The 15547-nt window shown below is 40.6% G+C and overlaps 1 protein-coding gene across 13 annotated transcripts in view; it reads left to right on the top strand.

Moving 5' to 3' along the window:
- Positions 1 to 9403, top strand: part of DMD (dystrophin) — a 2687035-nt gene extending 2677632 nt beyond the window's left edge. For 5 of the 13 annotated variants that reach the window (XM_070291485.1, XM_070291484.1, XM_070291486.1 and 2 more), the window contains one exon: positions 9288 to 9403. In XM_070291485.1, the coding sequence (XP_070147586.1) occupies positions 9288 to 9385 (98 nt within the window). In that variant the 3' untranslated portion in view covers positions 9386 to 9403. Of the gene's footprint in view, positions 1 to 4663; positions 4718 to 4796; positions 4829 to 9287 lie in introns of all 13 variants that reach the window. The other 8 variants (XM_070291489.1, XM_070291487.1, XM_070291495.1 and 5 more) reach the window with 2 other exon arrangements.
- Positions 9404 to 15547: the final 6144 nt, after the last annotated feature.

Here is a 15547-nt window from a genome sequence, read left to right as displayed (position 1 = left end):
TTTTTAGAAGTATGTTTTTTATAAATATAAAGCATATAAATAAGAGAGTGTGTACTTTAAATTCACAACTTTTTTGTTACACTTTCCCACAGTTTGACTTAGCAGTAACTCTTTAGGTATCAGCTAATCTTCACCATTCCACTAGAAGTACCTGGATACCCAAAGGAGGGAAGAACCTCGTTCAGTTGAGCTTCAGCTTTTATCTTGATGGCTTTGCTAAACTGTTCTACGAATTAATAAAGGGAGCTGCCTGCTCCTCCGCTTAGTGATCAGGTGATAGTCAGCACTACCCTGTCTCAGAATGGCTCTAAACTGCAGGGAGTTCACACTGAGCATGTGTGTGTGTTTAGCTTTGCAATCCTATCTTTCCTGATGAATCTCTAGCTCTGGTTAGTTACTCACAACCACCAGAGGAGCTTGAGGGCCTTGGTGTATTTTAAACCCAGAATGTTAGCCAATTTGTAGTTAATCTATTTAATCTATCTATATAATCTCTCCCTGTGTCTATAAATGGAAGAGTTGAACTCTACTGTAATAAGAATCATTATCTACCATATGACAATTTCTAAATCCCCACCATCATTCTATAGGAATGCTACCTGGTTAGAACGAACAATAAACATCATTTTAACATCAACTCTTGAAGCAATTTGGCCACACATCTCTGATCGTTTAGCAGTCAAACAAAGAGCTTTTTTGATGCATGCGCATTCGTGAAAGAAAATGCTTCCCTAGTCTGGGTTTGTATTGGCCCCTGTAAAAATGAGGTGTCACTGTCCATATAGATTAATGATAGGATCCCAGATAAAGCTCTTAGTGCAGTGAGACAACTCAGGAAGTGGTCAGCACTGTTAGTCAGGTCTGTCTGCTGCCTGTATCATCTTTTACCTGCTGACCTGTGCTACATTATTTTTATCCCCAACAGCCCATGCCATCCTCTCTCTCATACTCCCCCTCCGAGATAAGCCCACATACAGTCTGTTAAATGCCTCTAAATTAGCAACCCAACAGCTCTGCAAAACCTACAGTTCAAGCCTTGTCTGTGGTTCTTTCATGGAAGAACAACAGAAAGCCTGCAGACGGATGGAAGCATCCTAGTCCCGGGCCCCCTTGCAGCTCCCTTCTCTTTCCTCTCAGCTTCCAGAAAGGATCCAAGCTCCTTTACATCAGAGGTCGGTGAACTTCAGTCTGTGGGCCAAATCTGGGTCACTACCTGCCTTTATAACTAAGCTGTCATCATAACACAGCCACCCCCACTCATTTACATATAGTCTACGGAGGCTTTCTCACTCCAAGGGCAGATAGTTGTGCCAGAGCTGAAGAGCTGCTCCAGAAACCATGTGACTGGCAAAGCCTGAAATACTTACTATCTGGCCCTTTACAGAGCAACTTTGCCAACTCTGGCTTTACGTGATTACATTGTTGTCCACTCTAGCTCATGATGTATGTAAAGTCACAGATTTCAGTGCTGATCAACTTTCAGCTCAGCAAAACTGTGCCTCTGAATTGATTTATACATTTATATCCATGTTCACCAAAGACCCTGCATTTTCAATCAACTATAGCCATTTCAGTCTTCTTTCACTTGTAATGAAACAGAGATCCTTAAAAGGGACTCATTCTTCCTGTACTTTTAAAAACAGTCAGTGAACTGAGATACAGAAGCTAATAAAGATACCCAGAAACAGGAACATCCCGGGACTGTGACTCTGAACAGTGAATTACAGCCAATCATCTCGGGTTCCCACTGCCTGAGGAAACGCGACTTCTCCAGACCTGACCAAGCCCTTTATTTAGACTCAGGACTCCTCGACACACTTCCTCTTTCTCTTGATTCATTTCCTGACAGACAGCATACCACATTGCCAGATGGACCCCCTAACCCAAGGTCTAAGGAGACTCATTTCCAAAGAATGTGTTTTTGCAATGCAACTTTTATCTGGTACTTGATTTATTGGTAAAGATTTTTGTTTAATGACGCAACCAGTGAGCCTGTTTTGCCAGCATAGAAACTACTCCTGATACAAGCAGAAAACATGTGTTTTAAGTCTTTTTAAACACACAATGGACCTCTGTTTGTACTATGCTAATAAGTACACCAGAACCCAAAGTGACGAGGGAGGGTTTTTGAAAGAACTTAGGGATCATGTACCTTGGGGAGGTCCATTTCACAGAAAGCATGGCTTCTGAAGAGGTCCTGAAACAATCCAAAGCATCTGCTGCACCTTCAGGAGTGACCAGTTGATCCTGAGCTCTGAATATGGCTTGGTGAAGAATTAATAAAGATCTGTAACCTTTATCATTCTAGTAACTATAATTACCTTCCAGAACTAAATCACATTGCTTTCTAACAACCCTGACCTTCCTAAGGTTCTGAAGTCTTTAAAAACACACCCAAGTCAAGGACCTACTGTATAGCACAGGGAACCAGACTCAATATTTTGTAATAACTTCTGTGAGAAAAGAATCAGAAAAACAATATATGGGGACTTCCCTGGTGGTCCAGCAGTTAAGACTTCATCTTCCAATGCAGGGGGTGTGGGTTCAATCCCTGACTGGGAAACTAAGATCTCACATGACAGGCGGCAAAAAAAAATAAAAAATCCAAAACATAAAAAAGAAGCAATATTGTAACAAATTCCATAAAAACTTTAGAAATGGTCCACATCAAAAAATTCTTAAAAAAAACTTACCCCCCCAAAAAGAATAAATAACTATATATATAGCTTCCTAAGTGGCTCAATAGTAAAGAATCCACCTGCAGTGCAGGAGACAAAGGAGACGTGTTTTCCATCTCTGGGTCAGGAAGATCCCCTGGAGAAGGAAGTGGCAACCCACTCCAGTATTCTTGCCTGGGAAATTCCATGGATAGAGGAGCCTGGCAGGTTACAGTGCGTGGGGTCGCAAAGAGTCAGACTCAACTTAGTGACTAAGCAACCACCACAACATACATACATACATACATATATATATGAATCACTTTACTATATACATGAAACTAACACAACATTGTAAATCAACTATACTTAAATTTAAACAATAGAAAAATAGACCCAAGGTACAAGCCAGAACCAGTTAGCAGCCCTTGGCATCCAAGCTAAAGGATAGCAAGCAAGGCCAAGTGTCCAAAACCATGAAAGGACTCTTGGCCATGACGTAGTGTGGCGACCTTCCTACCTTAGTTCACCTGGCAGTTACCAAATACCCACGGTGTCAAGGTACAGGAGAGGTATCAGGGATAGAGAGGTAGGTGAGCAACATGTGGACCCGCCTTCAAGGAGCCCATATAATCTTATAGGGGAAGAGAGTTAATTCTATCACCAGACAGTATAACCATGAAGTAAAAGATTTCTTTTTCATCTTGCCAGTGGTGTCAAGGAGAATAGATGACTCATTCACACTGGGTTTGGGCCCTCAAAGATGACGCTGTTCTCCCCTTTTCCTTTTTACCATTGTCTGCTGTGGTCCTATCACTGGAAACACCCACAACTGCTGAGCCAGTACTTTTTTGTCTCTCTCTCTTTTCTGGTTTGAAGAGCATCATGAATACCTGGACCATGTTTATTACATCATCATGCCTGCCGTTTTTGTATCCCCAAGAAAGGGCTGAATCAGGAAAATTTGGAAGGAAGGCGGAAGCAGGAGAAGGTCATACTTAGAAAACCTTTACCTGTATGCTAGAAGTTCAACCCTAGGCTTGAGTTTTGAAAGCTTTCTTCTGGATGAGTAGCTCCAGACCTCTTTGCTCTCGACAAGGAATCCTGGGTTCATAGGTCCTTTTGGAGCCACTGACCATGGTTTGTTAGGGGAAGGGTTCTGCTCTACTTATATCTTGCTCTACATACTGGATTCCAGAGAAGATTGTTTTAGGAAATATCCCACTATTAAAGCCAAAGTTTAACAACCAGTATTTCACTTTGGGGTACCCTGGAGATAAAAAGGAGATTACATGCCCAAGACGTGCCAGGTATGATCAGCAGTCCCTTGTTTTCTGTCCAGTTATAAATACTAGCATAGCTAAACTTTCTCAGCACAGCCTGCTTTTTGAAAACACATAACTGCATGTACAGACATAGGATTCTAGAAAACCAACAAGGCCGGCGTGGGGAGGGGGGGTCTGTGGCTGACCCTCCAGGCTCTTGGGATCTGCTGAATCACAAGGTGGAAGGTGAAGGCTCATTGCTGAATCGTGCTCCATGGCTTGTCCATAGGGACTTAACACCTTCCTGCTTTGTTTCCGTTTTCTCCAATGCCCCCAGTCCCATCACAGACATATCAGACAGAACAAGTTCTCCCAAGAGGATGGGGTCTAGGCTCTAAGAAGCAGTGCTCCACCTTGCTTTCACAGTGCAGATTTTTGGCACCCCAACCAACTACCGTGTATGGTTTGGTGTGTTGCTTGTCAAGTGGACAGTGAAGAGATTCAGATTTTTGGCCAGTAAACTTGAGATTCTACAGTTGCCCTTGAAAACAATGCTCAGCTTGTCAGGTTTCCCTGCCGAGCCAGCTTTCATCCACTTAAACACATGAGCTCTATGATCCTCTGAGTGATGTCTCCTGGATCATGTTATCTGTTTACACCAATTTTAAGTGTATGTAAAGGTTATTTGACTGGATGTGTCTTTTGGGTTTTTTGTTTCTGTTTTTGTTTTTTTTTTTCCAGAAGGGGATAAATGAATTGTCATCTCAACATTTGTTTGGTAAAAGAAGCAAATTGGTATGAAACTGTATATTTATGCATGTTTTTTTTTTTTCCTTTCTGATATCTCTGCCTCTTCCTCTCTCTATTATTAAAGGAAGAAATACCCCTGGGAAGCCAATGAGAGAGGTTAGTGAGATTCAGGCTCACAGCCATGGCTTCTGTCTGTCTCATCCTGCTTTCTATGTTTGGCGTCTGTGTAAGAATTGTGTGCGTGCACGCGCATGTGTGTATTACACGTGTCATCATGGAAGGATGGTAGTCACCTCTCCACTTGCAGCTCATGAGGAACATGCCTCAAATGTTCATGGCCATTGTCATCACCATGACAACAGGACCAGGGGTTGGGGGAACAGGACTCTGTTAAAGAGCAACCCTTCGGAGTCCCTAAGTTGGAATCCTGAAGTTCATCATCTGTTGCCATTTGCAACACAAACAAAATCTTCACAATACATTTAGCCTTGCACATAGTCGATGAGTCATAAAGCTTCCTTCCACTTCCAAGACCCTAGGGCTTTCTGCCAGCGCCCTTGGTTTTTATTCTTCTAGGATGACTTCATTTTGTTTTCATTTTCTTTTTCTTGGTTCCTACACTCTCTCTTTCCCACTTTAGCTAACATTTTCTTTTGAGCACTTACTGTTTGCCAAGGACCTTTCTAAGCACTTGCCATCTTTTTCATTATGTAATCTTCACAACAAGCCTCTGAGGTAGGTACTCGTGTCAACCCCGTTTTAAAGATAAGGAAACTGAGTCAATAAGTGGGTAAGCAGGGTGTCCAAGGTGACAGAGCCAGGATTTGAATCCAGGCAGTCTGGGTCCAGAGCCACGCTCTTAACTATGTGCTTTACTGCCACTTAGAAAACGATGTGTGAAAAGCATATGACATCTCGACTTGCCCATTAGAGGAGTTTGTTTGTGTGTTTTTAACTTGGCATCTGGAGCCAAATTGACCCACACCCAGTCAGGAATAAAAAGTGAATTTTGGAGTCTAGAGGGACTTTTTAATGCCTTTTATAGGTAGGGTACAGTGTTATCACTGAATGTGGTTTGAGGTTTAATAGTAAAAGCCACTTCCTTCTACATACTACCTGGAATGTTATCTAAACAACTCAATTACCTCACGAAATGACATGTTGAGTGACAGCCCAAATGAAACAAGATCATGCTTACCAAGAGTTGAGTATGAAGGAAGCGAGAAGGAATGCTCTCCTGTGGGTGGCAATAGCATATACTCTGGTGGGAGACAGGCTGGATGGGTGGGGAGTCCTTAGGAGAGGTTTCTGAATCCTTAGCAAGAGCATGGACAAGAGTAGCCACTGATTCATGTAAATGTAAGGAGTCATACTGGAAATTCTGCCAATGCTGTGCCATGCAGGTCTAACCGACTGAATGATCCTCCAGTGTGTCTCCACCTTCCAAGGCTTGTGGGGTCCGAGGGAGGGGAGTGGTGGGCTGGGAGGAGAAACAGGAAACCTGAATCTGTGAAGTATTGAATGCTCCTGACGGTTTGCCTTCTAATGTGAGACTTCTTGGGTTCACTCTGATGGTAAGTTCCCCTTAAAATTTATTTTAACTTGTGGCAAAAAGTTGCACTGCATTTTCTTAACCACCCTGAACATATGTCTCTTATGAATGACTTTCAGAAAAAACCAGCACGTGTAATTGAAGTCCCACAAGCATGTGGAAACTCTGCTACCTGAGGTGTATTACAGTCAGACAAGTTTCCAGGAAGTCAGGGAATCAAAATAATCGTGATTTTTTTTATTGTTATGAAAATAACCCCCAAATGTACAGTAGACCAGATATTTTCTTCCAAGATTACATTCTAGAAGGAGAGAAGATAAGCACATTTCACCATGGTATTCTGGCTGTTCCTTTGGCCAGTTGAATGCTCACCATTTCTTTGGGAATGGTGTTTTTGAAAAAACAGAGTGCCAGATCGCTCTTGAGGTCTTGGGGCTCTGCCAGAAATTCTCAGTTCCAATCACTGCAGCAGACAGCTCCGTGAGGCAGAGGTGGCGCGTGCAACTCAATGTGTCCCAGTTTGCGCCGACTCGGAAAAACATACAGCCAGCCTAATGTTAAATGCACGGCGCCTTTCTCATCAACAGTCCTTGCTTAAGAATGGATGAAATGAATACTTTCTATAGACAGATTTTTCGGTCTACTTGTGCCTGAAGCTCATTGCAGATGTCTGAATCCTGCCTGTTTTTCAGGGCCTCTAGTGCTCCTAGTTACGAGATTTTCATTTTGGCTTTAGAACAATCTGTCAGGTGAAATGAAGGCTCTCACCAGTCTGCTGCCTTGCACACATGGATAATAGACGCAGGATACAAACTTTTATTTTCTGTGTCCCTACTTGTGTGTGGTTTTATGCCTCCAGCAGGTTCAGGTGTATGATTCTTCAGGACAGTATTTCGAGCAAGAGAATGGATTTTTCTGGCTTGAAGGAAAACCTCCATGGAAAACTGTAGAACTGTTTTTCTGGTGAAATGGGTATAGGTAAACATAGTCATGAAGGGCATCATATAGATATGTTCATTTTTTGGACAGCCATGGGGTCATTTGTGAACATTTAACCATCTGGATAGGTTAACGGCCACCTAACATTTTGTGGGCATGTGTGTGGTATATTAAGAACCATGACCCTCTGCTTGACCTGGTAACTTTGTAAACAGCAGATACCCCTAGAACTTAGGCCTCTTAGGAGACTCAAGACTTTTTCTTCCATGTAGTAACTAAACACCATTTTGAGTAGGAAAAGTACCACCTGCCTATCTAATCTATAAATGCGTTTCTTTGTCTTGATTATCTTTTGAACCACAGTCTACATCTCCTGGTACAGAGTCTAAAATAGGCCCTTTGTAATCACTGTTAATCAGCTGATGGGGGAAAGAGTGATTTCTGGCCGGTTTCATAATGCATGTTTCTAGCCGCCAGGTGGACTATACTATAGGCAGCTGTGGGTCATGAGAAATGGATGCAATTATATTTAGGTGTCAGGTTGTAAGAATCTTAGGTTTTTGCTTTTAGTGGTTTCAGTGACTGTTGTTAAGATTGTAAGCAATTTAAAATTTGCAGTTAGTCCATCTATTTTCAATCACACATGAATAATTGTACAGCTTTCCCAGAGAGACACAAGGGAAGTTCTCTAACCTGCTGGCATCAGGTTGATATCTGTGCTTTGAGGAGCAGCAAAGGACTTGCTATGTCTTTGTGTGGTTTTTATGGTTTAGAAAACCCACAATCCAGAGTAAACTTTTTTACAGCACAATTAGTCCTCACTGAAACTTTCTACCCTAATAAAGCTCAAAGAGATTTACAAACTTGGTCACCATAATATAAATGGCTGCACAGCCTTAAACTTTTAATAAGTCTTAACTTGATCCAGTGCCGTGGCTGTTTAAGTGCCAGCCTATGAATCCTCTTCAGATCCTCTCATATATTTAAAAACGATATGTCTCTTGAAATAAATATTAGACTAGAATGCCTGCCCTAGTCTATCTTTAATCTTTATAGGGATTTTAACAATTATTATGGGAATCTGTAAAGTTGATACATGGCAAGGTAATAATAGCCTAGTAAAGCATTTTTCCTTTCAAAGGCAGTACTTGAATAGTAGAATGATTTAATAATGTCCAAGAATTAAAATTAGCCATATAAAAATATGGGACATACATGAAAAGGCAAGTCATAAAGTATGTCTCAAATTATCTTACTCTAGATCTGAATTTCACCACAAAGTACCAAGAGACATTGGGCTGCCTTTATGCTCCATGCTGGGGGATTAATACTAGGTCATGTCATATTATTATTAAAAGGCTATTCTTTAACCCTCATTTAGGAGGAGATCAAAAATGGATTTACAGGATATACAAAGGCATGCCTCACATGTGGGTCATATTCTAATTAGGCTCTCAAATAATTTGGAGTCAAAAGTGATTTTTTTTTCCTGAAGCTTCCTAATTCAAATGTTAGTAGTACATAAAAAGGTCAAGAGTTTATCTTTCAATTCAAGTAAGAACAGAGAGAAAACAGTCACCTCCACCATAGCCTTAGACGTGAGCCAACAGCTTGTAACAGCCTTGAGATGAAGACTTCACATCATGGTGATGATAGTAGAGTGGTGGTGGTGGTGATAGTTATAGTGGTGGTTGTTTGATAGTAAAAACAAATTTTCTTTTAAATACAAGTACATAGTAAATATTCTCCCACAATAAAGTGGAAAAGATACATGCCACCATGAATTATTCCTCTTACAACAGGAATCTTGCGCTTATCCATGGAATCCTGATATAAATCTACATGGGGAAGAGGAGTACAGTCTTGGACTTTTGCCATTTCTATGATGCTAAGAGCCTGATCCCTGATAGGAGGCTGATACTAACAATGTGAAATGGCTTCATTAACAAGGCTTTGCTTCTTCCTGGAACACTGGTGAAAAACCAAGCCCTGTTGTGCATCCCCCTCGATGCAGCGTCTGTGTTGTCTTCACCTAGAAACGGGGGATGATTTCCACAGCGGCGAAGAGTTGGGGTGATGGTCTCTGCACCTTGCATCAAGTCTCTCTCTCTCTTTGTTTTCCAGGACACAATGTAGGAAGCCTTTTCCACTTGGCAGATGATTTGGGCAGAGCGATGGAGTCCTTAGTTTCAGTTATGACAGATGAAGAAGGGGCAGAATAAATGTTTTACAACTCCTGATTCCCGCATGGTTTTTATAATATTCATACAACCAAGAGGATTAGACAGTAAGAGTTTACAAGAAAAAAAATCTATATTTTTGTGAAGGGTAGTGGTACTATACTGTAGATTTCAGTAGTTTCTAAGTCTGTTATTGTTTTGTTAACAATGGCAGGTTTTACACGTCTATGCAATTGTACAAAAAGTTATAAGAAAACTACATGTAAAATCTTGATAGCTAAATAACTTGCCATTTCTTTATATGGAACGCATTTTGGGTTGTTTAAAAATTTATAACAGTTATAAAGAAAGATTGTAAACTAATGTGTGCTTTATAAAAAAAAAAAGTTGTTTATAAAAACCCCTAAAAACAAACACATACCTACACACACACACACACACACACACACACACACACAAACACAAACTGAGGCAGCGCATTGTTTTGCATCCTTTTAGCGTGATATCCATATGAAATTCATGGATTTTTTTTTCTTTTCTTGCATATTAAAGATAGGACTTCCTCTAAGACCACCAAATGACTACTTCACATAGCTCTGTTTGGAATTGTTGACTGAGTGGGACTGGCCATGGGTTTTCGTTTTACACATCTATATGTCTATCAGTATGTAAGCACTGTAGGTGTACAGGTAAATATAAATTTCAAGAGACATTTAAAATTTCTTGTTCAAATATTCTTGCCACTTCCTAATGGGAAGAAATTGCTTCTCATCACCCAGGCTCACCTGCTTGGTCTAGAATGAATCCTCCCTGGAGCCTGAAGCCAGAAGGAAACTACCACACTAAAACATGGTCTAGGGTTCCAGATGTTTCTCATTTTGAACTTTCCAGTGACAACTAGAGTATTGAATTTTTTTAAGGGACATATGAATGAACACACAGGACTTATTATGTCAGAGTAATCCACTAGTTGATACATTCAGCTTCCTGCTGCTGACAATGCCATGGTTTAGAGTTAGTGATGCTTTGATGAAAGAGCATCTGAAGGCATTTTTAACTCCCAGGAGGGCTGTAGATTCCCTCAGAGAGAGCAGACCACTCTTTATGTAAAGGATTGGACGACTGTTTATAACCTTACAGAGAGAGCTTTATAATTACAATGCAGTTATTTTCTCACAGTCAAACAGCAGTGGGTGTCTTAGTTTTCCAGTTTTGTAAGATTTTTTCCCCCATTGCAATGAGTTTGTAAATGCCACAGGACTTAATTTAAAATAACCCTTGTGAAAATGTGGAAGACAGTTGCCCCATCACATTATGACACTGTTAAATATCCACCCAGACGCCCAAGACCCCTGTGTTCCAGTTCGGCATTTTTCTCTGTAAGTAAGTCCAGGCAGGTTTGTTGAGTGGGAATGCAAATGGATTCAAATGTTCCAAGAGGTACTCCAAACCCCTTTTTGGTGGATTAGGCAGGTTAAATATATATAAGTGAACAGAAATTGTTCGAAAAGAGGAGTACAGGCAAGAGGACTAACTGGTAGGAAAAAAAGCTTTACTCTTTCATTCTGTCTTATTAGTCTTTCACTCTTTTTTATCATCCATTCAATAGAAATCACCCTGTGATCTATCATTTTGCAAATCTGTTACCTCTTACATCAAGTGTAATTAACTTTTGGAGAGTGGGTTTTGTTCCTTATTTTACTAATGATAATTAACATCAAACATGGCTTCTCATGCTATTTCTACCTCACTTTGGTTTTGGGGTGTTCCTAATAATTGTGCACACCTGATTTCACAGCTTCACCACCTGTCCATTGTGTGAACATTTTCCTCCATTTTCTTTTTCCTTTATAATTTCCAAAAGAAAACCCAAAGCTCTAAGGTAACAAATGACATGAAGATTTGATTTTAGTCTTGGCATTTTTTTTTTCCTCTATGTGACACTGGACTTTTTCTTTACCTGAGGTTTTGGGCTTTTTTTTTTTTTTACCATGATTTAAAACAAGGGGTTACTTTACTTCCTACTAAGAAGTTTAAGTTTCATTCTAAAATCAGAGGTAAATAGAGTGCTTGATTTTGTTTTAATCTTTTTTGTTTTATTTTATCTTTTAGACATTAGTTCTGGAGTGAGTCTCAAAATATTTGAATAAAAACTGAGAGCTTTATTGCTACATTTTACATATTAATTTGGACATTATTTCATGTTCCTTATAACCACCAAGTAGTAAACTGTAAGTCATAATGTAACTGAAACATAAACATCACATGGCATGTTATGTCATTGTTTTCAGGTACTGGGTTCTTACTTGCGTATCGTAATATATTGTGTTTTAACACCAACACTGTAACATTTACTAATTATTTTTTTAAAACTTCAGTTTTACTGCATTTTCACAACATATCAGACTTCACCAAATATATGCCTTACTATTGTATTATATTACTGCTTTACTGTGTATTCTCAATAAAGCACGCAGTTATGTTACAAAAAATGTCGACTGCATTGTTTTTATTTTAATTTAGTCATTTTTGCATAGATAATACTTTCATATTGTCAAAAAATGAAAAATCTACACAGCCAGTGAAAAGACCCTCACTACCTTATTCCCACTTCATCCTCACTGTCTTCTGAATAAATATCAATAATTTCTTGTGTATCCCAAAGTGTCAGTATTATATGAGCAATTACAAACATAGCTTCCTACTTTTTAGAACCTAGCATTCTATGCATTCATTAATACACCTTGATTTTTTAAATTTAAGAATGGGCTCGAGTAATCCATTCTTAATTATATTGAAATGGATCTTTTTTGTTTCAACATATAAAATGCTTTCCTCATACTTTTTTCAGGAAAAAAATCCAGGAAACCAGGGATTCCCTGGTGTCTCAGACGATAGAGTCTGCCCACAATGTGAGAGACCTGGGTTCGATCCCTGGGTTGGGAAGATCCCCTGGAGAAGGAAATGGCAACCCACTCCAGTACTCTTGCCTGGAGAATCTGATGGATGGAAGAGCCTAGCGGGCTACAGTCCATAGTGTCACAAAGAGTTAGACACAACTTCACTTTCACTTTTTTTCATACCTTTTTTATAGATGTCTCATAATCCAGTGGGTGTTTGTGGGATATTATTTAAGTGGTCCCCTTTGGTGGGACGTGTGGGTAGTGGTTTTCTGCTTTCGCTCTAACAGACAATACCACACATCTCTCGTTTGATCTTTTCACTTGCGTGAAAATATATCCATGGAACACATTCCTAGAAGTGAGCTTTCTGGATCAAAGGTGGTAAGCATTTGTAGCTTGGGAGGTAATTTTTATGCAGCAGTGGTTATAGTGCTTGTTTTGTTTTGTGTTTTAGTAATAAGGGTATGAATTAACCAGTGTGCCATAGACACGTTGCTTACCACTTCTATTATTATAAATGGTATCAGACCTAAGGAGATGTCTGAGCAACAGAAGTCACGCCCAAAATGATGTCTCAGAACTGGTCTGGGGAGTACGCCTCTCTCCTACATAGTCCTGACCACCACTAGAGGGTACCCCCCTCACCCCTGTCCTGATCTGCCTCTGTCCCAGCTGCAGAAGAGGCTTAGAAAGGATTAGCAAGGTCAAGTCCTCTAGCAAGAGCCTATCTTTGCCTCCCACCCAGATTCACGGGGAGGACTTGACCAACAGTGTTCAGATGCTGGGAAGTCCAAAGAAATGACCTAAGTCCAATAGGTACAGCCTATTCTGTGCTGTGCTTAGTCAAGTAGTCATGATTGACTCTTTGTGACCCCATAGACTGTAGCCCACCAGGCTCCTCTGTCCATGGGGATTCTCCAGGCAGGAATGCTGGAGTGGGTTGCCATGCCCTCCCCTGAGTTGGGGATCTTCCCAACCCAGGGACTGAACCCAGGTCTCCTGCATTGCAGGCAGACTCTTTACCGTCCGAGCCACCAGGGAAGCCCAAGAATCCTAGAGTGGGTATTCTGAGCTACCAGGAGAGCCCACAGCCTATTCTAGAGATTTGGAAAATAACCGGCGATGGTCAAGCTGGTTAAGAATGGTGTTGAATGGGTGTGGCAATTCTAAAATGAATCCCCAAGTTTTTGAGGCTGGGGTGATGACGTCAACCTAAGTGACTACTACATGGCAAGACTTCCCTTGAAATCCACACATACCAGGGCTATGTATCAGGGCTATGTACCAGATTTTCATCCTGTTTAAATAAATCATGTATCCCAAACCTGCTTCTGTTTGAAACATCCAGGCTGGCTGTTTTGATGGCATTCAACTAGATACCTGAGGACTCCAGCATTTGAACCTGTCTGAGACAACTGTGAGGGGCTGGCTCTGAGGAGGGCACTTGGCTCTCCTTTCCACACTTGGCAGAGGCTGGAAGGGAGGGAATTATTTCAGTTAAAAGTCAAAATGGACCAAGCTGGCACAGCTTGTGCATCAGCAAGCACAATGTGTGTTTGGGGGGAAGCACCAAGATTAATGGATGTGTTTTGTGGAGCTGTGGTGGGCCTTCCCAATACTGTAATGCTCTACCAGCAGAATGAGGACAAAGGCAAGTGCTGGCACACTTGCAAAGACTCTGCCTTCACATGAAGTGCAGGAAGGACATGAATCGCATTCTTCCCCACAGTAACAAAGCCACTAGAGTAGGAACCATAAATTCATCTCCCACTGCTCCTGGAGCTGCTGGGTGCGGTGATCTCCTGGACTTACCTGACAACACAAGAGTGGCAACAAGCCAGAGGTGCAGTAACAAGCAATATTCTGTGAGTGTGTGAAGTGTGGGGATGTTCTAGAGTGGCTTTCATATAGAGATGAATTTCTCATAATCACATAAAGACTATGTACAGTAACTTTAGGCTTAACTTCTGTGTGTGTGTTTGCTTTATATATATTCACAACACATTTTTAGCTCTTCTGTAACTTTACATTTTGCAATAAATCAAATTGGAGCCTTGGTATGAGCCCTGGTCGGGGAACCAAGATCCTGTATGCCACATGGTCAAAAAAAAAAAAAAAATGAAACAAGGAACATTTCACTAATATTTATCACTCCAGGGTTTCATGACTCCTATTAAGATTAGGGAACTCAATTCCATGTAGGTATTTACTGATCAGCTTACATATGATGATCACCACAAAGTTTCAAGGATGGCAGTCCTTATGTTTACTAATTGTTAAGGCATATGCATTTGATATATTTTTGATATATTAAAATATCTAAGGAAATTATAATGTTTAGAACACAAGTGCCAACATATCAATTTATTCATTTTATGACTGTCCAATCATGTATTTAATACTTAACTGAATTGACTATTGCCAACAAACAAATAATCAAAACCATGTTCACGAAATTCCACATTCCAGTCAAAGAGTCTGCCACAGAGAGGAGGGCAGAGGCTTGATTAGACAGTAAAGAGTTGGTCCTTTATTTGTGGTGCAATCTAAAGTCACTGGAGGATTTAAGCAAGGTAATGGTATGATTTCATTTGCGCTGAATGTTTTAAAATGATCATTTTGGCTGCTGTCTAGAGAATAGACAATGGCAGAGCAAGGGTAGAAACAGGACCCATTTTAAAGTAAGCTGTACTAGCTTAGAAAACAATTGACAGTGTTTCAAACTAATAGGAGGTGCAGAGAAGAGGATGCACATGTATTGGGGGCATTGAGCTAACACAATTTGCTAATAGATTGTACTTAAAGGGAGAGAGAAAGGGGGAAATTGAGGACAAATTTTATCCTATTGTCTGGCCAACTGGATGACTGGAGATGCCCGTAACTGATATATTAATATTAGGAAAGACATGGAAAAAGAATGTTAGAAGTCTAGAGTGGGGTGTCAGGAGTCCTATTTTCTAACACACTGAGTTTGATATCCATATGAAGATGTCCGGGAAGTAGCTGGCTATTGGAATCTGGCATTCAGAAGGGAGGGCAGGGTTGGAGATGTCAATATGGGAGCCATGAATGTACAGGTGGCATTGAAAGCCATGGAACAGGATGAATTATGCAGAGAAATCATGTAAAATAGAGAAGATGACCCAGAAGCTCAATCTTTTAGAAACTGGGAAGGAGCAGCAGAGTCAGAAAGGAGACTGAAAGGGACAAGAGTGGGAGGCTAGGAGAGTTTGGCGTTCTAGAAGCAGGTTCGGGAGATTGGAGCAGGTAGAAAGCCAATTGGAGTTTAAAGATATTTAGG

Source organism: Ovis canadensis, chromosome X (genome assembly GCF_042477335.2).
Source record: "Ovis canadensis isolate MfBH-ARS-UI-01 breed Bighorn chromosome X, ARS-UI_OviCan_v2, whole genome shotgun sequence".
In the NCBI taxonomy this organism is placed as follows: Eukaryota; Metazoa; Chordata; class Mammalia; order Artiodactyla; family Bovidae; genus Ovis; species Ovis canadensis.
This window is presented reverse-complemented; position numbering and strand designations above follow the sequence as displayed.